At 35.7% G+C, this 26591-nt stretch overlaps 2 protein-coding genes across 4 annotated transcripts in view; one reads left to right on the forward strand and one right to left on the reverse strand.

Moving 5' to 3' along the window:
- The window catches only part of Selenof (selenoprotein F), a 42150-nt gene extending 38422 nt beyond the window's left edge, over window positions 1-3728 (reverse strand). Inside the window, exons 1-2 of one of the 2 annotated variants that reach the window (XM_027935143.3) lie at window positions 3373-3728; window positions 855-1022 (exon numbers count right to left, since the gene is read on the reverse strand). In XM_027935143.3, coding sequence (XP_027790944.1) covers window positions 855-1022; window positions 3373-3456 — 252 coding nt within the window. In that variant the 5' untranslated portion in view covers window positions 3457-3728. The remainder of the gene's footprint in view (window positions 1-854; window positions 1023-3372) is intronic. The other variant, XM_027935141.2, reaches the window with a different exon arrangement.
- Window positions 3729-4093: 365 nt separating this feature from the next.
- Hs2st1 (heparan sulfate 2-O-sulfotransferase 1) overlaps window positions 4094-26591 on the forward strand; it is a 175568-nt gene continuing 153070 nt past the window's right edge. For both annotated transcript variants that reach the window (XM_071618011.1, XM_027935256.3), the window contains exon 1: window positions 4094-4499. In XM_071618011.1, the coding sequence (XP_071474112.1) occupies window positions 4376-4499 (124 nt within the window). In that variant the 5' untranslated portion in view covers window positions 4094-4375. The remainder of the gene's footprint in view (window positions 4500-26591) is intronic.

The raw sequence follows: 26591 nt of genomic DNA on the forward strand, positions 1-26591 counted from the left end.
TTGTATTTCATTTCTGAGACGGGGGTCTCACTGAGTTGCTTAGCACCTTGCTTTTGCTGAGGCTGGCTTTGAACTCATGATCCTCCTGTCTCAGCCTCCTGAGCCGCTGGGATTATAGATGTATACCACCACACCTAACCCCAAATCAGCTTTATTTGGATAAAACAAATGATCTTTTCAGACTACTTTAAAATTTTAAGAAATCTAAGGATTTTAATGAAAAGATTTAAAACTTGAGCAAGTTCACTATTTGTTTGAACAGTACACTCAAAACAAAAATTCTGTTGGATAGAACTACCTATCCTTGACTCAGTTTTCAAATTTTAAAGTAAGTCTAGGTATTCAGAATTATTAATAATGGGTATGTAAGTAAAAGATTGTTAAGCACTTTTTCCTTTTTTTGTGATACAGAGGACTGAACCCAGGGCCTTACAAATGCTGCAGGTGCTCTACCACTGAGCTATATCCTCAGCCTTCTTAACCACATTTAGAATTATAACTTATTGCCTACATCATGTGCCTTGCTTTCATATCAAATTTCATCATAAAACTGACTTCTTGCTGCAAATGCACAAAAGTATTTAACTGATTATTCTTGTGTCTTCATTTGGTCAGAAGTTGACTGGAGAGGAATGGGATCCGGGCATGCTATCGTGACTCTGTTCCCCTGTCTGCTGAATGGAAAACGAATAGGAACCCATTATATAACCATACATTTCCTTTATAATGACTTTGATTGTGCTAGTGAGCCAGGCAAAGGTAAGAAAATTCTTTATGCTTAAGTGTATTAAGCAATTTAGTCAAGTTATCCCAACTAAACCATCTAATGGAAAAGGTATAATAGAAAGCAGTACCTTTTTGGTTTCAAATTGAGCTTCTTCCTGACAGCATCCTCTGCAATCAGGATCCAGCTGAAGTAGGTTGAACTGTCCAAGTAGATCACATGAGCTGCAGAGCAAGTTGCTAGAGAAGCCTAACTCTCTGCATGCCTCTGATGAAAATTCTGCCCTGAAAGCAGACACCTGAAAATACAGATGAGGAATAAATCACAATTCTACATTTACATTATAAAACTTCCCAAAAGAGGTTAATGGTGTTATTAAAGCGTAATAAAGTTACGCTTGGAGATGAGTTACTGAAATGTTAACTGGTGTAAAGTTTTTCAGTGTTTTGAACTTTATAACCCTACATGAGTTTTTGGTTCTTCCCATCTCTCCTACAGCTTTCTTCTTATAAATTGAACACTTTTTTAATTTAGCAAAACCGTAGACAAATGTGTGTGTGTGTATATATATATATAAATATAAGTTTTTTGGTGGGGGGTTGAACTTGGGAGCATTTTACCACTGAGCTGTATCTCGAGCCCTTTTTAAAAATTTTGACAGGGTCTTGCTAAATTGCCAAGGCAGGCCTTGAATTTGCCACCCTTCTGCCTCAGCCTTCAGAATTACTAGGATTACAGTTGTGTGCCACTGTGCCCAGCAAGATACATCATTTTCATGACACATGTATCACATATCTTCTAATAAACATTTACTAGTTTTTAAAAAGGAATTTCCTTGTAAGGAAAAAATAATTCCTGTTTAAGAGCTTAGCACCTGTTTATGTGGACTATATGAAATAATATTAACTTATCTACAGACGTATTCAGCAGGAGAAGGATAAGAAAAGAGATGGGGTAGGGGAAGTAGGAACACATTAGAAATCAAACTTTTTGGTTTTAGGTACCAGCTTCACCATTTACAAGATGTGTGACTTTGGCAAGCTATCCTCCCTGCATTAATTTCCTCATTGATAAAGCAATGAGCAATACTTTCTACACAAAACAGCTATAAAGATTTAAGGACTTTATTACTAACTGGATTCAGAGTGAAAGGAAAGTGAATTCAAATGGACCAATTTTTGGCTTGGATTTTGTGAAGGTCACTCTGTGGTACATTGTTCAATGGCCATAAATTCCTATATGAGTATGTATTCTTCTTTGAAATGTGACTCTGACACTCTTCCTACATAGACAGTTTATTTCCTGAAAAGTAAACTGGTCTTGTGACTTACTTTAACAAGTACTACATGGTGGAAAAGATACATGTGATTTCCAAGGCAAGCCAAGGAGGCATTTTAAGGTTTTGCTATTTTGGAGCACAGTCAAGAGAATGAAAGGGAAAAAAAGTTGGTCTAGCTTTTGGAGGATGATAGCTCACACAGAGAAGAACAAAGTGGTCCCAGCTGACAGCACCAACTATGAATGATGATGACCCTCAAACTGTTCAGTTCTACTAACCTACTAGTTGAAAACACAGAATGGTGCAAAATCATTGTTTTTAAACCACTAACATTTGGAGGACAGTTACACAGCCACAGCTAACTGAAAGCCAGAGATGGTGAATTGGGAGAAGGAAGCTTGAAATATTCCTTTTTATCCTTCTGTGGTGATGAGGATGAATTAAAATGACCTAAGATGGGGAAAAAACCTTGAAGAGTACAAAGTTCAGGGAACAATGTTCAGTAATTTTAAAGCACCAAAATGCCTGAATAAAAGTATTGTAATGGACTGTTAATTAGAGAAGAATCCACCTTTTCCTCAAGATGGCAAAAGCAAAACCCAGGAAGTTGCTTCCAAATTCCTGGGTCAAACAAAGTGGTGACCAACTTCCACAAACCTTGGATAAAAGAAAGTTTTGTCCTAGGAGAAAACTTTTCAGCAGGCTCAGTAGAGAATGCCTTAAGAATTAAACTGAAATAATAAATACCAAATTCGCCAGAACAGTGCCTTAAGTTTCATTATTCATGTACACTTCTTTGAGGAATTAGCCAATGTCTAGTTGTTATGTAAGCAATAAAATAAGTAAAAATTGGGTCGTCAAAGATTAAGAACTCACGTACTTTGTTAATGGAAAAAAATAAAAAAAATATTGATTACACTGCTTGGTGTATACGCGAGGACGCAGGAGTAGAGTCTGAAAGAGAAAGTAATAGAAGGTGTTCACCGTTAGCAAAATCCTGCTGGTTTTTCCTTTTAAGATTTTAGAGCCTTGCAGTAAGTTCCTTGCATTTCTGCCTACTTTAAAAAATAATAATAAAAAAAACCTTTACTCTTTCCCAAGCTTTACTGCTTCCCCTCCCCACCGTGATCCTTTTTAGCTAGAGCTACGTAAGAGAAAACCACCCAAGACTTGTCGGGAGAAGACGGCCTCTACAAACTCAACCGGGAATTAAGCCACGTCGCATTCCGGCCACTGTTCTAAGGAAGCCCAAACTGCCCCCCTCCTTTTCTTAAGTGAGGCCCCCGAACCGGACCGAATATTTTTGTCTTCCTCATTAGTAATCCCTCCTACTCGCCCTAAGGCGGTCGCAGAGGTGACCTACACTCACCACTTGAAGCACAGTAGCCAACAGCAACCTCAGCCCAAAAGCTGGCCCAAGCCATCCACCTCGCCCAGCCGCCATCGCTATCATCAATCGTAAATCTCTGGCTACCCAGAGGACCCCTCGGCTAGGGGCATCCACTTCAGAGCCTGATCGAAAAAAGGCCACGGAAGGCCGCTGCCATCAAATCTCTTATTTTGAAGAGACAAATATTAACTAAAGACATATGAAAGGTTAAAGGTAATCAAATATAAAGACAGTTATTGTCTCCTTTCAATTACTCAAATCAGGCATTTTCCTAAACTTCCCACTTCTGCGCTTCTCCGGGCTCCATCCTTTCATTCACGACACTTCGTCGAGAAGCCAAGAAACCCCGCCTTCGCCAGTTTCAGTCCAGCCTCCTTCTCTAGGTTCACCCAATGGAATGCCGTCTTGGGTGAGCCCTGTGGCAGAAGAATTCAACCGTAAACCGAATCGACAGCGAAACACTGGGGTTCTTCGGGCCAATGCCCACTACCGAATGGGAGGAGGGGGCGGGGCCTCTGGTTGCCGAGCAGCGTACGTAGATGCGTGCGCGAGTTGGCGGAGGGGGATGGGAGGGGGCGGGGCCGAGGGCAGCGCAGTCGCAGCCGCAGCGCTGGTGGAGGAACGCGCGGCCGCGAGCAAAGGAGGGAGGGAAAGAACGAAGAGAAGGAGGCGGGCGGGCAAGCAGGCGGGCGTGGGGGTCGGGGATTGAGGCTGTAGAGCACCCGGCAGCCGCTTCGCGCTGTTTGCTGCGCGGGCTTTTGGAGGGGGCGGCTGTGGAGAAGCGGGCACCGGCGACGTTGGTGCTTGGCGCCTGGGGGCGGGGGACCCGAGTGGCGAGAAGGGGGGTCGCTGCGGTGGTTCTCCCTGTGGCGCTCTCCTCGCCTCTCTCCCGGCTCCGTGGACTCCTCCCGGCGTCTCCCTCGCCTCCGGGGCCCCGCTCCCCGCCCCCCGCGGTATGTCTTGATCCCGAGCAGCGGGTTTCATGGGGCTCCTCAGGATTATGATGCCGCCCAAGTTGCAGCTGCTGGCGGTGGTGGCCTTCGCGGTAGCGATGCTCTTCTTGGAGAACCAGATTCAGAAACTGGAGGAGTCCCGGTCGAAGCTAGGTGAGGAGCCGAGCCGCTATGGGCTGAGTGGTGTGGAAGGGGCCGGCCGGGGAGGCACTGCAACTGGAGCAGCGGGCTTTCATCTAATCTGGGGTCTGGCTTCGGAGCTGAGAGGTTTCAAGGAGAGCTGGGACTGGGGGCATCGAGAGCACAAGCTCCAAGAACTAGGTGAATTAGCTTGAGTAGCCGGCTGGGCTCCAGGTCAAGGGGCAGAGGTTGCAAGATTGGGCTTCTTGGAGCTAAGGGGTTGCCCCGAAGTAGGCATTCCAAGGAGAGCGAGCTAGAGAGGACCGAACTCAGTGGGGAGCGGGTGCTTCTGGAGGAGAGAGAACTGCTCGCGCGTTCTCTTAGAAGTAGTACAACCAAGCCCCGCCAATATCAGGCGAGGAGTATTCTAATTTGAGAAATGGACACCTAGGTACAGAATTTCGGGGACAACGTGGGTGGGGGGAGGTTCACTAAGATGCGCAGAAATGGAAGGAGACACCAGGAATGGTGGGGAGTAAAAAGAAATACACTATAGCGAATTGCACTTGTGCTAGGGGCACCAAGGGATCTTACAATTAACGCTGGAGGCAGGCTGGCCTGGTAGGACAGGAAATCAAGTAAAAAGCTTCCACCGAGTACCTAAATGAGGCATCCGGGTATTTAAATTATTAGTTGTGCTGAATGATTAATTTGGGCTTCCTGATAGGGTTGTATATACGCTTTACTTCGCGGTAGTATTGATGTGAATTTAGAAGATGAAGGAAAGCTGAAAGGAAATTATAGTGAAGTTTATGAAAGGAAAAGTAAGATAATGCGGAAAGTTAACTGTACAGTTAAGTACCTTAAACAGTTAGTGGTGCTTTTATGGGCGAAGGGCTCTGAAATACAAAAAGCTGGAGTGTAAAATTGTGAAAGACCAGTAGAAAGAACGGATTATAGGTACTCTCGATTAGTAGAGAACTTTGACATTTGGAAGAGCTCAGGATGGAAAGGGAGTTTTAAAGAATGACAGTGATGAATTTTGATTTGAAAATGTATATGGCACTTAAAATCACCTCAAGAAGTTGTAATTTGCATGTGTGAAAATAATGTGAAGTGGTTTTTGCATACTCTTTCACCTCACCATCAACTTAAACACGTTTTGAAAAGCAAGTAAAAAATTACTTTCAGCAGTGTAATTTAAACAAAGGAGTAAATATGGAAAACAGCCAGAAACTGTTGTGGGTGGTGATTAATTTTTTTTTTTTTTTTTTTAGGAAAAATGTACTGGGAAATAATTGTAATTTTCCATATAGTAGCTGTTTGCAATTTTGATAGACTTTTTGCAAGAGACTAGAAGACACTTTAAAGAGCATTGTATCAAAAATCATCAAATAAATTTGATTGAAGTTCAACTAAATATGAAAAAGGCTAAAATATTGTAAATCCTCAATTCTATATTGAAATTATTCAATTTATTTACCTAATAAAATAAAATTAATTAATAATACAATTAGTTAATTCTGTTGATTTTATTAATATGTGTCTTGTGTCATGAAAAATCTTCACTTTAAATATTAGAAGCTGGACAGTATGCTTTTCTTTGCATTTGGATCCATTTAGTGTCATCCAGTCATGGAAAAAAATTGACTCCTCTTAGAAGTACTTGAAAGTTAAAATTTTTTTGTATTGCTATTTAGAATTCTGCGGTGTTAATTTCTTAGACACATTTTAGTGGGTTAAAATGACTTAAGGCCTTACCTAACACTTTTTCCCCCATAATATTTGAAAGTGGTTTCTACAGACCCAACATGAATGCTTTTAAAAAGAAAGTTATTTGGAGATGTAGAATGCAACAGGTAGAACATAATGTGCTTGCTTAACGATTTTTTTTTAAGGAAAATTTCACCAGAAATAAGTAAGCATGAATCAAAATAAATAATTATATCAAAAATAGTAAGCGTTCATTGAAATAAATCTCTAAAATAATCCAAGAAAAGGAGTCTCAAATACAAAACAAAGGAAAATGCAGGATGCTGAGACAGAGGATTGTGAGTTCAAAGCCAGCCTCAGCAATGGGGAGATGCGAAGCAACTCAATGAGACCCTGTCTCTAAATAAAATAAAAAATAGGTGTGGGGATGTGACTCAGTGGTCAAATGTCCCTGAGTTCAATCCCCAGTACTCCCTCTCCCCTCAAAAAGGAAAATGCAAACACATGGCATATAGAATGTATAACTTTATATCAGCTTAGTAGTCTTGATTTTTTTTTTTTTTTAATTAAAGGGAAAGTGGTTTATATTGCTCAGGCTGACCAGAGTTTCCTGGGCTTGAGTGATCTTGCTGCCTCAACCTTCAGCCTCCTGAGTAACTAACTACAAGTGTACTCCACTGTGCCTGCTTTTTTCTTTTTTGTTTTCCAAGTCTTCTAAAAGGTGGTACTGAAAAACACATTGCCAGTTAGTAATCTGACCTCTTTGGAAAGAAAGGCAAGAAGAAGGCATATTGTGATAGACTTTATCACTAGACATTTTTCATCTGTGATACTCTTTATTTTCCAAGAACACCACAGAAAACTATTTTTGCAGCCCCAGGAATAGGCTAGGAGATTATGTAACTTGCCCAAGACCATATCCCTAGTAAGTGGCAGGATTGGAACTCAGGTATGTCTGGTTCCAAATCAAGTGTTCCTTTAAGTCAGGCTGCTTGAAACTTTATATTATACTAAGATTTAGTTGAATAGAATTTTTAAGTTGTAATATCAATGCATTTGTTGCTAAGAATGAGCATCATTCTGAGAAAATTCAATTTCTTACACAAAGAAATTGGTTTAATGTCTGTCCCTTTTTTGTGTTTATATAACTAGCATAATCATATTATCCAGTGAAATGACTGAAATACCTTCTGCTATCAGAGAAGACGATCTTCGGTGGTTTTCTATGTTTGAAATTGCAACATTAAAAATATTTTATTTTGGCATCAAAAAAAAAAAACTGTTGAACATTTTTCCCTTAAGTAGTTTTTATTGTTTATTATCTTTTCATTTAGAAGATTCCAGAGGATTGTATTAGCTGATATCTAATGAAGCCTTTAATGTACCTAGATTAAAGACATTATCAGACCATAATATCTTGTGGGTGAGACCTCTAATGGATCAGTAGGTGTATTTAAAACTAAGGTGTATGTATTCATTTAGGAAATTAGGCACATAAATAGAACTTTCTAAAAAATTTATTATTAGTTTCCTTTTCCTTTCTCTCTTTTTTTGAACAAATATGAGATCATGGTATACATTATTACCCTGCACTTTGCTTATTTTCATTTAATATTGTAGACATAGACATATTGTAGTATGTATAAATTTGACATATTCTAATAGCTGTATAGTATTCCAAAGTATACATGTATCAATGTGTCATAAATTATTAAGCTATTATATCAGTAGTGGATATTCAAATTTGCAACCCTCCCCACCTTTAAGGTTCCTTTTCTTTCCTGGTATTACAAATGGTAAGAACAAGAACTCTCCTTATATGTCTGTCTAACTTTTCCTGCATTGATGTCATTTTTTTTTCCTTAACTAGGATAAATTCTGTATGTGGGATTGCTAAAACAAAGGATATATTATTTAATTGAGGGGTGGTGCATGCCTCTGATCCCAGCAGTTTTGGGAGACTTGAAAATTTCAAGTGAATCCAGCCTAGGAAATTTGGTGAGACCCTGTCTCAAAATAAGAAGGGCTGGGGATATATCTTAATGGTAGAGAATCCCTTCATTTAATTCCAGTACCATACATACATACATATTGTTACTTTCTAAAATTTTTATTTTTCAAAAGGTACAGTAATCTTTATTGTCAGCACACACCTACATGCATTGTAAGCTATCAGCTTTTAATTTTTGTCAGTTTGAGGCTGTGAAGTATGTTGTTAATTTAACTTACATGTCATTACTTTGTAATTAGGTTGAACATCTTATGTTCATTGCCTTTTTACTTGCTAGCTAATTTTTATTTGTCAGTTTTTCTATCAATAGTTTACTAATTTTTAGTTGTTTTAATTTTTTTTTTTTATTGCTAAAATTACTATTCCTGGTCTGGGGTTGTGGCTCAGAGGTAGAGTGCTCGCCTAGCATGCATGAGGCACTGGGTTCGATCCTCAGCACCACATAAAAAATAAAATAAATATTGTGTCCACCTAAAAAACTAAAAAATAATATTTAAAAAAATTACTACCCCTGTATGTGTTGCATCTGTTTTTCTCTTAATTCTGTCATTTGTCTCTATATTATAGTGTATTTTGACGGTACAGAAGTTTTAAAATTTACACAAATAATTAATTTAAGCAAGTTATATTCTTAGGTGGGGTTACTTTTACTTTTGAGCTGCATTCCTAGCCCTTTTTATTTTTTATTTTAAGACAGGTTCTGGCCAAGTTGCCCAGGCTGGCCTTGAACTTGTGCTCCTTCAGCCTCCTGAGTAACTGGGATTTCAAGTGTGTACTACTGTATCTGGCAGGATATAACCTTTTAATTGAAGAAAGTAATTCCAAATGGATTATGTAGTCATCTCCACTGATGAGAACTGTGTTATTATGATCTCAAAACTCTACTAAAGAACTAATTCCAGGGCCAAAGTTGAAACTGCTCTTTGGATTTTCATACTTTTTACAAGTGGTTAATCATGCAAATAATATTTACAAGAAATTTCACAGTAGCTTCTGTTAGAGAATCTTCAGTTAATAGGAATGCAGTTATTCTAGAATTGCTAATTAGTGCCTCACTTATAGTCTTGAATAGGATACCTAGTGCTATTGAGTGGTCACCTGAAGCAGTTGATTTCAATTAGTATAATTCCAGGATGTCTATCCACCACTGTTAAGCTTTCTAATAGATTTTTAGTAAAATTGAAATAATAATGAATATTGAAAGATTGCTCTTCAGAGCTACTTCAGAAGAATATACTTATAGATAAACGTCATAATCGTGGTTCATGTTAGACTATTTACAATTATCCACCAACCTACTGGTACCTGCAGTTATGTGTTTTTTCTGCTTGTTAACTATAGATGAACTATAAAGATATGGTGGATTTTGTTGTTGTTGTTTTTGGTATTGGGGATTGGGTCTGGGCACTCTACCTTTGAGCTACATCCCTACCTCTTTTTATTTTTTATTTTGAGACAGGGTGTCATCAAGTTGCCTAGGCTGGCCTTGAACTTGAAATTCTCCTGCCTCTGCCTCCCCAGGCATGCACCACCACACCTGGTTCCCTCATTCTCTTATAATCATACCTCTCCATTCTGCTGGGTTATTCTCATTAGCACATGAGCATAATATTAGGCTACCATTTTAGCAAGTGGTTTTCATCTATGTGGATGATTCAGGGTCTTGGGTACCTATTATCTGTGGTTTTACCACCTCCTCTGGTCTTGAAGTTGTCTGTTTTTAGCTAGGATAGATGGAAGAGAAGGCTGAGTAGGTGTCCTCTTCTAAACTTCTTTGTCCTCCTTTATTCTTCCTCTGTTAATGAGGACTAGTTACTATCTACCTGCAGAGATGAAGCTGGAAATGGGATTTTAAACTGGCAATCACTTAACAGTTATAACTGTGTACTATAGAAGGGGAGTGCATACTTGAGCTTTTTGATTCCTTTGAAATAAATCCTGAAATTTATTTAGACTTCTTTTATAACTCAATATAAACTACCTAACATCAAGATATCTACAAACCATGTATCTGATAATGGGTTAATGTTCAAAGTAAGAAATTAATCTGATTAAAAAAAGAGAAAATGATCTGAATATACATTTGTCAAAAGAAGACATACAAATATCTAACAAGTGTATGAAAATGCTCAACATCACTAATCAGAAAGATACAAATTAAAACTACAATGAGATATTACCTCACACCTGTCAGAATGCCTGTTATCAAAAAGACGTAAGCTAACCTGTGTTGGAGATAGTGTGGAGAAGAGGAAATCCTTGCACACTGTTGGTTGGAAGGTAAATTAGTATAGCCGTTATGAAAAACATTGTATTGTGGTTCCTCAAAAAATATAAAATAGAATTACCATTTGATCCAGCAGTTCTACTATTGGTTATATATCCAGAGAAAATAAAATCAGTATGTCAAAGAGCTTTCTGTACTCTCATATTTATTGCAGTGTTATTCACTTATATGTGGAATCTAAAAATGTTGAACTGAGAAGCAGAATAGGAAGGTGTGGGAATTGGGGAGATGTTTAATTAAGGGACACTAAATTTTACTTTGATCTAAAGATTAAATTCAAGAGAACTATTGTACCACATGGTGACTATGGTTAATAAAAGCAGTATATTGTATTCTATTATTTTCTGTTTGTTTGTTTTGTTCTGGGTATGGAACCCCCAAGGTGCCTTACCACTGAGTACATCCCCTGTTCTTTTCCTTTTGTACTGGGGATTGAACCCAGAGGTGCTTTACTACTGAGCTACATCATCAGTTCTTTTAATTTTTTGTTTTTAGATAGGGTCTTGCTAAGTTGCTGAGGCTGGACTCCAACTTGTAATTCTCCTGCCTCAGTTTCCCAAGTCCTTGGGATTATAGCCATGTGCTATCCTGGGCAGCTCAGTGTTATTCTTAAAAGTTGCTTAGGGAGAATATTTTGATTAATGGGTTAAAAGAATATTTTAAGCCAGGTGTGGTGGTACAAGCTCTAGTCTCTTGGAAGTTTAAGTACAGGAATTCAAGGCTAGCCTGGGCAACAAAGCAAGATAACTATCCTTTAAAAGAAGAAGGAACTATGTATATGTGGATGTGTGGGGGGCAGTATTTTATTTAATTTTATATTTTTTATAATATCGATTTTAAAGGATATAAACTGTCTTGGTTCGTTCCAAGTGAATGTGAAAAACATTTGTTCTATAATTACTGGGTGGAGTGTGCTGTAAAGGTCTATTAGTTCAAGTTGGTTGGTGGTATTCTATCAGTATCCTTGGTTTTCTTTCTGCCTACTTATTCTATCAGTTATTGCATGATTTTGAAATCTTCCATAATAATTGTGTTTGTCTATTTCACCTTTGTCTATTTCTCCTCTAAGTTCTGTCATTTTGCCTCATTTATTTTGACATAATTAATTAGACCCCTTTTTCATATGAGATGACCTTCTTTATCCATGATAATATTCTTTGCTCTGAAACCAAATTCATGTTCTGGAAACTTAATTCCTAGTACAAGGGTGTTTTGAGATGGCTTCTGCCTTCTGCCATGACCCTCATCAGATACTGCTGCCTTGATCTTGAACTTCCCAGGCTTAGTACTGTGAGGAAATAAGTTTCTCTTTATAAATTACCCAGTGTCTAGTATTTTGTTATGGCAGCACTTTAATGTTAATCTAGATATTTAAGTTTTTCTTTTGATTAGTGTTAGTGTGATATACCTTTCCCTATTCTTTTAATATTAACTATTTGACTTTTTATATTTGAACAGTATTTCTTATAGGCAGCATGTAGTTGAGTCTAGTATCTAATTTCATAATTTCCTTTATAAATGGGATATTTAAAGCATTTGCTTTTAATGTAATTATTGATGTGATTGGGTTTAAATTTTTGAGCTGCTGTTTGTTTTCTGTTCATCTCATCTATTCTGTTTTCCTTTTTTCTGCCTTTAGGATTAACAGAGTTTTTTTTGTTTGTTTTTATTAGATTTTATCTCACTTGATGTGATGCTGTTTGCTGTGTATATGTGTTCTTAAAGTGGCTGCGTTAGGGTTTATGGTTCATGTTATACCACTTAATGTAAGGTATAAGAACCTTAGACAACATTTAATTTCCTCTTTCCTGGTTTCTTGCTATTGTTGTTATATACTTTACTTCTATATATAAGTCTTATAGTATGTTGTTATTTTTGCTTTAAGTAATCAGTGGTCTTTTAAGGCGGTCAAAAATTGTTTTTTCAGTTTTTATTGATTTACTCATGTATATATTTATTCAGTTTTCTTCATTCCTTTGTGTTGATGCAGATTTTCATTGGGTACCTTTTCCCCTCATCTTTTAAGGATTTCTTTTAACATTATTCATACTGAAAAACTGGTGATGAATTCTTTTCAGATTTGTGTTCTAAAAAAGTCTTTATTCTTTTTTTAAGCCGTAGTGTTATAAAGATATTTTTGCTGGTTGTAGAATTCTAGGTTGATGCTTTCCTTTAACATCACTTTTTGCTTCATTGTCTTCTGGCTTGGCCTGTTTTCAATGAGAAGACTGCCATTGTTCTTAATCTTGTTCCACTATTTCTGTAATATATTCTTGTGATTTTTTTTCACTGGGTTTTAAGTAATTTGAAAAAGGCCTTTGCCACTATGTTTTTTGTACTTGGGGTTTGTTAGGCTTCTTAAACCTCTGGGTTCATAGTTTTTTTTTTAACATTTGGAAATTTGGAACCATTATTTCTTCAAATAGTTCTTCTGTGCTTGTTTCCCTCTTCAGGAAATCAGATCACATACATATTAGGCCTCATGGAATCATTCCACAGTATAGTGATACTCTTCACTTTTTCCCAGTCTTTTTTCTTTGTGTTATTTTAAAATAGTTGCTGTGTCTTCAGTTCACTACTCCTTTTCTTTCCAGCAGTGTGTAATCTGCTTTTTAATTTTTTTTTTAGTTGTAGATGGACACAATACCTTTATTTTATTTATGTATTTATTTTTATGCAACACTGAGGATCAAACCCAATGCCTTGTATGTGCTAGGCAAGCGCTTTATCACTGAGCTGTATCCCCAGCCCCTGTAATCTGATTTAAATCCCATTTAGTGTATTTCAAAAAAAATTTCAACTCCCCCCGCCCCCCATTTCTAGAAGTTCATTTTGGATCTTTAAAAAGTATCTTCCATTTTTGCCCTTAACATGTTCTTATTTTCCTGAGCAAATGGAAATAATATTTGTTATTATTTTGATGTCTTTGTCTATCAGTTGTATTGTCTGTGTCATTTCCGAGTTGCTTTCTTTTGATTTGGTATAGGACTGATTTTGCTCCATTACAGGGTCAGTACTTTGTAGTATCCTTCAGACTACTCTTTTCAGTGTCCTGTATATTTCTAGGTTTTCCCCCTCTGAGTGATGGGAACACTAGTTTAGTGAACCCCAAGGATTTTTCCACCTGTACCTTTTGAATGATTCTTTTTAGGCCTCAGTTAGTTTCTTCATGTGCATGTACTGATTGGTATTCTGCTGAAAATTCTGTTTGCAACTCTGTTCTCTTCAGTACTCAGCATACTTAAGCTGTTTTGGCTTTGCTGAACTCCTGATTCTAGCTCTTTTAATTCAGGGAGACTATTGGAATTCTGAACTTGACTGAATTCTCCCTATACTGTAGTCTATAGTCTGCAAACTCTTCAGGCAGTCATAGGACCTACCTCATTTCCTTTATCTAAAGGGTCACCATTCTGTGCTGATTTCCTGTTTTAATATTCAGTGTCCAGAAACTGTTGCTACATATTTTATCCATTCTGTTTTATTTAAGATAGGAGTGTAAATCCAATCACTCTTATTCTATTTCATTAGTGAAAGCTGGTTAGATCTTTGTGTATTTTTAGGTTGACTTGGGGAGAAAGGAGTGCAATTGGATTATTTGGATTGAAACTAATATTGTAAATTCAGGGAAAGATTTGTGTTTCATCTTTATTTCTTCATAATCTTTATACTATGTTGGATATAGACCCTTGTAAATTGTTAATGAAAGTTAGAGGCAAGACTTACTCATGATAGCCCCACCTCCCTCTTTCCTTATGAGAGTTTCAAGTAGATAACAGTTAATTCTTTGGTTCTACCATCCCTGCTGCCCCTGATTTTAAGAAGTCATGCTTTATTGCACCCCTTTAGATGCAGCTAGGTTCAAAGGCTCTTTCAGACTGGCCAGTGAAACCTCTGGCCCCAGAAGAGGTGTCTGCTTTTGCTGTTAGTGTGATTATTGAGTTGATTAATCACAATCTTGCTGTGTATGCATGAATAGATAGTCTTCTTCAGAGATTTTTCTGTGTTCCTTTTGTAATACCCCAATTCCAAACTGAGTAGTGGGAAAAGGAAACATAAGGGATGATGACACTGGTGGTAATTATAGTTATTATGTTGTATTTACAGAAAATGTATCTGGTTTACCTTATGGTCAGCATTATTATAGTTCTTGTATATTCAACTTGGGATGACATAATTCTAGCTAAGTGAAGTTAGATTGTGATGTACTTGGAACAAAAAGAGTCAGAGACAATATTTTTTACATGGCACTCTTGGGTTCTGTTGGTGGTTTCAAAAACTGCACATTGATTGGGTACTTATGTAGCAACTTAAATTGGTTGTAGAGGGACAATAAGGTCCACTTCTTAAATTCTGGTACATTTTAGGAGTCATCCATTAGTTTTGCCTTATATTTTTCCATTACTTATTCCTAAATTTATGACTAAGCTAGAAATAAGTGATTTTGTGCAGCAAAACACTCAAAAATGACTTTAGTGACTCATAAGATGTCAGTTGAGAAAGGGAAGTCTGTTGGAAAACATCTTAAAATGTTGCTCAGGGTGGTTATGGATTTGAAGTTAAGTGACTATGCAGGTACAAACTAATTTTTTTTTCTTTAATATCTTTATTATTTTATTTTTATGTGGTGCTGAGGATCAAACCCAATGCCTCATGCATGCTAGGCAAGTACTCTATTACTGAACCATAACCCCATCCCACAAACTAATTCTCAACATATTTATGTTTAATTATAAATTATGTTTGTGTTGGACTTAATAAATATAATTTAGAAGTATTACTGGTTTGTTGATACATTTCTGGTGTGTATTTCCTTTGTATTTTGTTATACATAGGCTAGAATAAAAGCTATTCACTGTTAAATTTCTTCTCTTTGAAGGTTAAAACAAAACAGAAGCAAACAAATATGTGGTTATATTTTAGTTTGTTTTTTTTAAAGAGAGGAGAGAGAGAGAGAGAGAGAGAGAGAGAGAATTTATTTTTAATATTTATTTTTTAGTTCTCGGCGGACACAACATCTTTGTTTGTATGTGGTGCTGAGGATCGAACCCGGGCCACACGCATGCCAGGCGAGTGCGCTACCGCTTGAGCCATATCCCCAGCCCTATATTTTAGTTTTGGAAGAGGTTTCAATGAGGGAAATTAGAGGAGCTTAAGCTTTGTGATATTATCTTCTAGAATGAAGGGACCCTGAATTTTCTAAGTAGATTTTTATCTTAAAGTTTTAGTTGGCTTTTTTTCTTGGGTTTTCCTTCTAAATAGTGTCTTAGGACAACATCTTTGTCAATTCTCCCATGCTGAATTGCCAGTTTAATTTGAAAAATTTCATTTCCCTGCCTAACCAAGTATGCAAGATTTTGTGTTCTTACATGAATTAACAGTCACTCAAGCACTAGAAATTAAGTCCTTTTATGTTTTATTCCTCTCGGTGCATATAGAAGAAATGAAAGATGAGGCAGAGAGTTGGAGAAAAGTCTTTTCAGATTTTAAGATAAATGATGATTTTGGGGCATTATAATATTTATTGAAGGAAGACTTTTTGAAAATGACCAATTAATGGACAAAATAGCATGTTTTTGTTCTAATTAGTTATATACAACAATGCATTTTGACACATCATGAATAAATTGAGTATAACTTCTCATTCATCTGGTTATATGTGGTATAAAGTTACATCAGTCATTTAACCATATATGCATGTACAGTAATAATATCTGATTCATTTTACTAGAAAATAATATTCTTACCTTCAAAAAGAATCTCCTCTGAGATGAAAAGTAGTTTAAAAATTAGTGAATAAGGGGGCTGGGCCTATGGACTCAGTGGTAGTGCACTTGCCTGGCATGTGTGAGGCACTTGGTTCGATTCTCAGCACCCCATATTAAAAAATAAATAAAGGTCAATCAACAACTTAAATATATATATATATATATATATATATAAAAATTAGTGAATAAGAATAGTAGGTTATTTTTAGTTATTGACTCACAAAACGGAGTTGTAGTATGTGATGTGAGATACACAGCAAGTTTTGAGACTTTTGACTTAAATCTTGTTGGATGTAATTACAAGTTTGCAATTTAATTTCTAATTTGAATTAAATTTTATATTCTTTCACATTTACTATTTATTTTAATCTTACTTTGTCCTGAAAATGAGTTGAGATTTATAGATGTATATGTGATACAAAACGGTTGAAAAGTGAAGATTTATGTTGGAAAAGTAGTCAAATCTTTGCATAGATGTTAATTAACTGTTTTTCATTCATTTTCTTTGTGGGCTTTGAGATCCTTACATTCCCAAAATATCTCTATAAATAACCCTTTCCTCCAATTCTCAGGTAAATTTTGGAGTGATAGCATATTTGTTTTCTTTAAGGATTCAGGAAGGCAGATTTCATACTTGGCATTTGGTCCCAGAATAAAAATAAAAGTATTAATTTAGTAATAAAAGGATAGTTTAGGAAGATCAGGCATATAATCATGAGTTAGAATACTGTAGCATAAGTGATTTGTGCTAATGGTATTCTTAACTATGATACTGAAGGCTTTGTAGTTAAAGTCATTTTTAGTGTTCAACGTTGTATAATTACTGATTACTTTTTGACAGAAGAACATGTTATTGGTTACTTGGAAAAAATTTATGATAAGCAAGTAATCTTTTTTTTCCTATCAGTTGTATTTAATGGGTTTTAAAATAACAGTATACTGCAGTGTTATTTCTTTGTGTGTTTTAAGGATAATCTCATAGTTTATAATTTATGTAGCATGATAATTGAGACAGCTGTGGATTAAGTTGGTTATTCTAAAATACAGTTTTAAAATATGATTTAACATATTTAAGTATTAGATTAATATTAAAGGCTAAAATGAAAGTGCTGAAACACAGAGATTTGGGGAGAGCTGTTCAGTTTTACTGTTTTTTTATAGTATACTATATAAAATTTTATATAATTAATGCATTATATCCACTTAGACTCAAAGCAACAGCAGCTGAAATCTTGCCTGATGATAAAAATATTTCTGCATAAAGGAAGTGGTGCACAAAATTCATGCAGTGTTCATTTTAGAGTATGGTTATGATCAAATATACTGATTTACGATTTATAAAGTTAAAAATTCTGATTTAATAGTAATAACTTACTCTTTCTATATTTAGGATATAAGCAGGATAGTTGCTTAAAAGCACACACACACTGTCAGACATAAGAAGTGGGAACTTTCTTTAAGGGCGGAGACAAAAGAAGGCAGGACAAATACAATCTAGATTAGTTTAGAATAATGAACCTATCTTCTTCAGAAGTTTCTAAGCACAGTTCTGAAGAAGGTAACATAATTGCAGCATGCTCCTAAAACAACAGGATAAAAAATAATTAGCATTTTTCAGAGTAGTCCTCTCAAAGAAGTTTTACATTAAGAAATATAGTTGCTCCAAGTATTTTGAAATTCTTCATGAAATTGGTTTTAGAATCTTATAAAACTGTACCAAGATTATTTTAGTTTTTCTATAGTCATAGTTAAGATGGAGTTAGAATTTAAGTCATGAAAGTAACTATAGAACATTTTGACAAAAAGGAAAAGAAAAATAGCTTTTATTGTTTTACATATTAATGCTGCTGTTCTTTGCAAAGTTCTTTCATATGGATCCCTTAGATGTTATTTTTTTTTTATGCTAAGGTATAGATGTTTTCTGTTTACCTGATTTGCTGCTTTTTGAGCTTCATGGATCTGTGGTTTGGTACCATTCAGTTTTGGAAAATTTTCAACACTCCTCCACCTGTACTGGGCACGGAACCCCAAGACCTGTGCATGCTATGCTATGCTATGCTGTGCTATGCTGTGCTGTGCTATGCTATGCTGTGCTATGCTATGCTATGCTAGGCAAGTGCTCTATATACCCAGCCCCACTTTCCCCCTGCCTTTTTGGTCAGGAGAAAGATGTTTCTAAATTGCCGAGGTGAGCTCAAATCTGCAGTCCTCCTAATTTAGCTATCAGAGTTGCAGGGATTACAGGTGTACACCACTGTCCTACAGTTTTAATTGTAGATGGACGCAATAATTTCTGCCTAGCTGTCGTACAGTTCTTCAATTTTCTGTTCCATTTAAAATATTCTTTCTCTTTTTTAGTACTGGGAATTGAACCCTAGGGTGCTTTACCACTGAGCTATATTCCTGTCTTTTTAATTTTTTGGAGCGGGATCTCACTAATAAATTGATGAGGTTTGCCTGTAATTTGCTATTTTTCTACCTCAGCCTCCCAAGTCACTGGGTTTATAGGCATCCACCACTGCATCCAGATGTTTTTTTTTTTTTTTTCCTTTTCAGTTTGGAAAGTTTCTATTGACATACTTCAAGTTCACTGTTTTTTTTTTTTTTCCTATGTCCAGTCTTAATAATGAACAAGTGCATTAGATATCTGTTAGATATCTTGATATTTGTTACAGTGTTGCTGATAGTTGTTATTTTTCTTCAGATTCTTGGTGCTTCCAAGTCTATGCTTAGATTCCATCTTTTTTTAGATAGTGTCTACATTTTTTGCATTAGAGCTTTCAGCATACTAGTCTTAGTTTTAATTTTTTCCCCTCACTTGGGAAGTGGGGATTAAACCCAGGGGTGCTTTTACCTCTGAACTACATTCCTAGTTCTTTTTTTTTTTTTAATTATTAAAATTTTTGAGACAGGGTCTTGTTAAGTTATGGAGGCTGGCTTTGAACTGATGATCCTCCTGCTGCAGCCTCCAGAGTTGCTGTGATTAAGAGAAGTGCAACACTGTGCCCTGTTTAGTTTAAAAATTCTTGGTGTGAGAATTACAAAATTCTAATGTCACATCTGAGTCTGGTTTTGATGTCTGCTTGACTCTTCAGACTGGTTTTGCCTTTTAGCATGTCTTGCTTTGTTGTTGTCAATAGCTGGACATGATGTATGGGGTAAAAGGAATTTATGTATACTTCAGTGTTCTGCTCATGGCTATTAAGTTCTAAGGGTTTTTCGGTTGCTTTCATTGAATTTTTTAGTTATGTAATCTTATTTGCTAATATTGTTTTTGTCTCTTTCTCTTACAGTATTGGGTTATTTAATTGTAAGTTAGGTTGTGTTTACTGTTTACTATAACTTTGATGTCAGAGATTAAAAATATTCTCCAGTGTTGTTAAAAATAAACACTTGATGTATGTATTAAAAAAAAAAAATTATCCTCCATGGGCTGAGGTTGTAGCTCAGTGGTAGAGTGCTTGCCTAGCATGCATGAGGCACTGGGTTTGATCTCAGCACCACATAAAAATAAAATAAAGATTAAAAAAAAATTATCCTCCAGTGTACTTATATTTGTCTCCCTTTTCTTTGGTTTCCCTAATAATTCCCTTTTTTTCCTTTTAATATTTTTTTTAGTTGTAGATGGACACAATAGCTTTATTTTATTTGTTTACTTTTTTAAGTGGTGCCAGGGATGGAACCCAGTGCCTCACACATGCTAGGCAACCGCTCTACCACTGAGCCACAACCCTGGCCCTAATAATTTTTTCTTAAATAGGGTCTGTGGTTGTTATTTAAGCTATAATCCTCTTAATTAATATAGGAACCCTGTTAATGTGGGTGAGGGCAAGTTTTTTATGATTAGATTTGTCTTTTAGTGAGTCTGTCTCTGGGCCTTAATGAGTGCTTTTTATTTGTAGGTGCTTTTTATCTTCCTCCACCTTTTCATCCCCACACTTAAGCCAGATAGGAATGCTAGTGGGGCCTGATGTTTGCTGTTTCCCTCTCCACAGGTTTGGTTAGGCTTTGATAAAATAGTTTCCTTAGAGGGCAGGTCTTCCCCTCCCTTCCTTTTAGTGCAGAGATGGGCAGTTTCAGAGTAGTTACTTTTTTTCTTCCTCTGCTGGAAACAAGGGACTCTTCTCAGATCTTCACAGTGTGAACCTACCTGGTAGGACACTTGGAAAATTTGCATCCCATCTCCCATCCCCTCAGTTTTACTTCTTAAGCTAGTCTACCTTGAGTCTTTAAGTAATGGTTTAAGAGTTCTGGTGGGAACTGGCTCTAACTATGGGGTTCTGTTCCTACAGTTTGTGATTCTTTTAAGATGTGGTTTTCTGAATTTACTTCTCTCCATTTTGGGTGTTATCAGTTTTCTTTGGACTCCAGTTCTCTATTGGGTTTAAGAAGAATTGTTGATTGTCTTGTTTGTTCAGATTTTGTGAGGATAGAATGATGACTTCCAAGCTCTTTCGTGTCAGACCAGAAATCCATATGATGATATTTTATAGTCAAACACTTTTTTCTGTTACTTTTTTGTTGACTCTATCCTTTGGTCTATCTGGAATTCATCTGTATAGGAATATAGGGAACAGAGTATAGTATAGGGCTTCTATATTTCTCATGTTAGGATTGTACTATTTTTAATTCTTACAGCTTTATGTTCATTAGTACCTTGTAGGCTAATATTTTCTGCATGATTTTTTGCTTTCTTGACTGTTTATCATTCCAAATGACCCTCAGAATTTTTTGTCAAATTAAAGAAAATTAAATAAGAGTGTTTAATATTAGAATGATAGTGGTTTAATAATTAGACTTCCTTATTGGAAACATACTTATTTATCTTTGTTTATTCAGGTCACCTTTTATTTTGGGGAGGTTTAATAACTTTGTCTCAGTTACATAAGTTTTGTATGAAGTATATTTTCTGGATTCTTAAAATCTTTTTATTTTGGAATAAATAACGCAGAAGCTGCACAAATAGTACAGAGTTCCTGTATATCCTTCACCCAGTTTTCCCTGATAACATTTTGCCAAAGTATAGTATAATAAACATAGGAAATAGATGTTGGTTTAATACTATAAACTATAGCCCTTGTTTGGATTTCATCAGTTTATATATGTACTTTTTATTTTTTGGATGTGTATTTTTGCTACTGTTCCTGGAATAGTCTTTCACTATATTCCTTTCTGTATATCTTAATAGCTTCCCCTCCCTTCCTTTTTTCTCTCCCCCATTGAATTCCATCAATTGTTTAGGAAGGTGTTCTGCTAATGGATATTAAATTGTTAAGTGTTGTTCAGTTGCTTTCATTGAATTTTTTAGTTATGTAATCTCATTTGCTAATAATATTGTTTTTGTCTCTTTCTGTAGTATGTCATATTGTTTTGGCTTTATTTCTAAATTATACTTATTTGTGGCTGATTATATACATAATTGTGTTTGGGCTCCACTTTTTAAGAGAAAAATTAGCTACTATGTACAGTATTGTTGATGTCTCTAATAGCTGGTATACAGATTAATCATTGATGTAATGAGTACTTTTATTATGTTTCAGTAATCTTAATTACTTCAAATGATGATTGCATTAATCCTCTCAACCTTCAAAAGTGTCAGTATTATTCTTGTTTGTAGATGAATAAGTTGGGTTAGGTTAAATAATTTATTTGCTTAAAAGTCACCTGGTTTAGGAAATAGGTCAAACCAAATTTTTTTTCATTTAGCTTTTTTTTTTTTTTTGTAACATTAGGGCAAAAAACCAGCTTTCTGTTAAAACGGTTACAACTTAGAAAAGTTTATTTTAGACTAATGGTTTTAGAAGTTCAGTCCATAATTGGCTCATGGTATTGCTCTGGAGCAGAGGAGAGACGAAGGGCATGTAGAAGAAAACTGCTCAGACATGGAAGCAGGGAAAGCAGAAAGAGGGAGTGTAGGAGTATGTGAGCAAGGAGCCAGGGATCAATTATCCCCAAGCAAACTCCCCAAATGACCCACTTCCTCCAGCCATACTCTGCTGCCTACAACAACCACCCAGTTATCCATTCAAATTATTAATGCACCAAATGGATTGGATCAATCTATTAGGTCATAATTCTCATACTTTAATCATTTCACTTTTGAACTTTTCCTCCTTTGTCTCAAAGATTTAGGTTTTTGGGGACACTTTATATCCAAACCATAACAGTAAGTTATTTAGATAAATTTGATTCTAGGGCATGTATTGGTACGGAAGTGACATTCTAAATTGAATAAATTAGTTTAAAAAATAAAATTTAGGTTAAGCACTGTCTGCAGATACTACAGTGTTTTAAATAGACATCAAAAATGTATGTTTGTTTTTTAAAAGATTGCAGTATGAAGCTCAGCTTTTATCTCTCCGTTAGCTTCCTTTTTTCCTCCTTTCCTTTCCTTTCAGAGGTATTTGTTGGAAAGTATAGCCATTGTTAAGAACTTAGATGTGTCAAAAATTTATTTCAGTGAATATGGAGTTAAATGTGGAAAGTACAAAGAAATTAATATTTTATATTTAAAAATGAAGGACATATAGTTAGCTTTTTGAGGGATATAAAATATTAAAATGTAAATTCAGCATGCATTTTTGTATTTCTTTTAACATTAAGACAATGTTAAAGTTTTACTGTGAATAGATTGAATGAATCTTAAGAGAATCTTATTTCCAAGAGGCCTTGAGAACATTTCACTAAGCTTCCTTCCCATTGTGACAGTGTGCTCCTCTCTGACATATAGCATATTTTGGGGGGCTAAGCATTTTTTTTTAATTCCTAGCTACAATCTTTAACAGTTTTCTTAAAACTGTGTTACTCATGTATTTGTTCTTGTCACATTGTGTTTTATTTTGCCTGGCGCATATTATTTCCAAAACTAAGCTAATCAAGGACGTAGAAAAAAAGGGAATGCTTATAAACTGTTGATGGGAATGTAAAATAGTACAGCCATTACAGAGGTTTCTTAAGATATTAAAAATGCAATTATCATATGATCTTGCAATCCCAGTACTGGATATTTATCTCATTTCCTTGAGATCAGTATTTTAAGAGATACCTGAACTCCCATGTTCATTGAAATACTATTCATGATAGGCAAGATATGAAATCACCTTGGTACACATCAGTGAATGAATAAAGAAAATATATATGCACGGTGGAATATCATCAAAAAAAAATAACAAGATCCTGTAATCTGTGATAATGTAGATGAACCTGGAGAACAGTATGTTAAGTGAAATAAGCCAGGCACAGAAAGACAAATACCACGTGTTTTAGTTAGCTTTTCATTGCTGTGACCTGACAAGAACCACTAGAGGAAAAGTTTATTTTAGCTCATGGTTGACTCTGTTCCTCTGGGCCCAGTGTGAGGCACAACATATGGTGGAAGAGTGTGGTAGAGGAAAGATGCTCAGTTCATGGATAGCTAGAAAGAGAGAGAGAGAACGTGAACATAAACGAGCAAGAGCCAGCTCTGCTCACCAGGGCCAAAATGTAAACCTCAAAGACATGCCCCCAGTGACATACTTCCTACAGCCAAACCCTGCCTGCCTACAGTTAAGATTCAGTTAATCCATATCAGTAGATTGATCCACTGATCAGTTCACAGCTCTCTTAATCTAATCATTTCACTTCTGACTGTTGTTGGATTCTTTCTTACTTCAGCTTTTGGGGGATGCCACATATCTGAACCATAACACTGCATGATCCTACTCGTGAAATTTTAAGAAGTGGATTTCATAGAAGATAAAGTAGAATGGTAGTTACCAGAGGCTTAGGTTAATAGGAGGGAGAAGAGTATGGGGGAGATGTTGGTCAAAAGATATATATATATATATAGTTAGTGAAAAACGAAGTCCATAATAGGCAGAGATTTAGAGACAGAATAGCTAAATGCATAGAGACAAAGTAGATAAGTGATTTCCTTGAAGCAGGGAATATATAGAGAAGATAGATGGGAGTTGGGGAGAAGGAGAAATTGGGAATGACTGTTAATGATTTTGGAGTTTGTTTCTTTGATGCTCAGCGCTCCAAAACTGTGGTGATGATTCCACAACTCTGAACACACTAAGAACCATTGGATACTTTTATTGGTGAATTGTATATGTGGATTATATATATCAATAAAGCTGTTTAAAAAATTAAATGCTCTATGTGTGTTCTATGAACTCAAAGGCTACCAAAAATAAAAATTAGTTGGGGAAAAAACCCCAAAGCTTTGTTTTTACCTTCTCTTCCACCTGTCCTATTCTTACTTTAGTAATTTAGCTCATGTAAAATCTGTAAAACCACATTGTGCTTTTAGAGCTTAACTATATATAGTAAGCCCTTTAAAATATAATGTATATATTTCTCATTGACAATGTGTATTCAGCTAATAATCATTACACGTGTACTCACAATAATCATTTTTGGGAATTTAACTAGATCACTTGTTCAGCGTGTATAGGTTGTGTGCCTTGCACTGATCTTACTGTAACATTGGCACTCTGAAATCCTCTGGAGGGAAATGATAAGATTATATGTTGTCGTCTTATCAAAGGTCATCTCCCCGTAAAAGTTTTGTTCTAAGTTCATGAGAAGTTAAATGAGCTTATTTTCTTCTAGAGGCAAACAGCTAGAAGCTTTTGAAAGTGTGGTGTATACAGGCTTTTCTGTTTGGGAATGGGGAAATTTCTAGATTTTATTAAAACATTTTTACTTATTTAATGAGGAGTTTCTTTCCCAACACTTAAGTTGCAAAGTGATTTTTTTTTATTTTGTGAAGAGGTATTCTTGTTCTTTTTTTCAGGGTTTTTATTCTCTTCCCAGTTGAGTTTTTAATTTTTGCTCTGTTATTTTTTTCCCCATTGCACCCCCCCCCCCCCCCCCCCCCCCCCGCTTTTCTGTCTGTCTGTATTTCAGAAGGCAAGGTCTTCCTAAATATAGCCTTTGTGATAGCCCAGTTTTAAAAAGTAATGGGATAAATGTTCACATGCTATACCATACTTTTTGACTGGGCTGGGCTGAATTAGTAAAAGATAAGTAAACTAGTGAATGTTGGCAGTTCAGATATTTCTTCTTTTGTGCCATCACCTTGGCACAGTTGGATAGCTGCTTATGAATGAGTAAGTTTCATACAGTCTCCTTGAAAACACAGAGTTGAGATAAATATGTGTAAACTGATTAGTATCCATTCCACAGTGTTGGATGGATTAATTGAGTCTTATCTTAGTGTTAAACTGTATAAATGCAAATTACTAAATGCTAACTACTATTATAAACTAAGTGCTATTTTGGAAAAAAAAATAACTAGTAGAAGAAACTTGCTTAAGGGAGAGAGGATTTGAGTTTCTGTTATAATCTTTCATTCTGAATACTAATTAGTACTTGAACATATGTAAAACTTAAGTGTTATTTTTTTTTTAAAAAATACAGTTGTGACGTATTTATGCAAATATATTCAATTTAAATTTATTGCCATATAAAATGTGTAGGAAGGCTTCTTGAGGTTTGCTTTCAAATGTGGTGTTTTCTCATTGATAGAGGTGAACCATTTCATCATTGCCATTTGAACTTTTAGTAATGACAAGGATTAAATGTTAGCCCTGAGGAAAAATAAAATTTTCATCTCGAACTTAATTTAAGGTGAAGACTAGTTGCAACCAAGAACAAGAATTAGTTTTAAAAAGTCCTTTCTATTCCTTCTTAGTTCTTCTGGCTTCTCCCACGTCTGATCAATTTGCTCCAAGTTTGTTTCTGTGGTGAGAAGATTAGTTTGAGCTAAATGTGTCAGGAACACTTAGAAAAAACTTATTGTTATGTTGTCCCACAAAAAATTCAGATGTTTAAAAAAAATATATAACCTAATCAATAAGTGGACCAAGGACCTGAAGAGAGACTTCTCAGAAGATGATGTGCAATCAATTAACAAATACATGAAAAAATGTTTATCATCACTAGCAATTAAAGAAATGTAAACCAAAACCACTCTCAGATTTTATCTCACTCTAGTCAGAATGGCAGCTCTTATGTATACAAACAACAATAAGTGTTGGGAAGGATGCGGGGAAAAAGGTACACTTATACACTGCTGGTGGGACTGCAAATTGGTACAGCCAATATGGAAAGCAGTATGAAGATTCCTTGGAAAATTGGGAATGGAACCACCATTTGACCCAGCTATCCCTTACCTCAGTCTATACCCAAAGGACTTAAAAACAGCATACTATAGGGACACGACCACATCAATGTTTTTAGCAGCACAATTCACAATAGCTAACCTAGGAACCAACCTAGGTGGATAAAAAAAAATGGATAAAATGGATAAAAAAATGTGGCATATGTACACAATGGAATATTACTCAGCAATAAAAGAGAAT

This window comes from Marmota flaviventris, chromosome 10 (assembly GCF_047511675.1).
Source record: "Marmota flaviventris isolate mMarFla1 chromosome 10, mMarFla1.hap1, whole genome shotgun sequence".
Taxonomy (NCBI): Eukaryota; Metazoa; Chordata; class Mammalia; order Rodentia; family Sciuridae; genus Marmota; species Marmota flaviventris.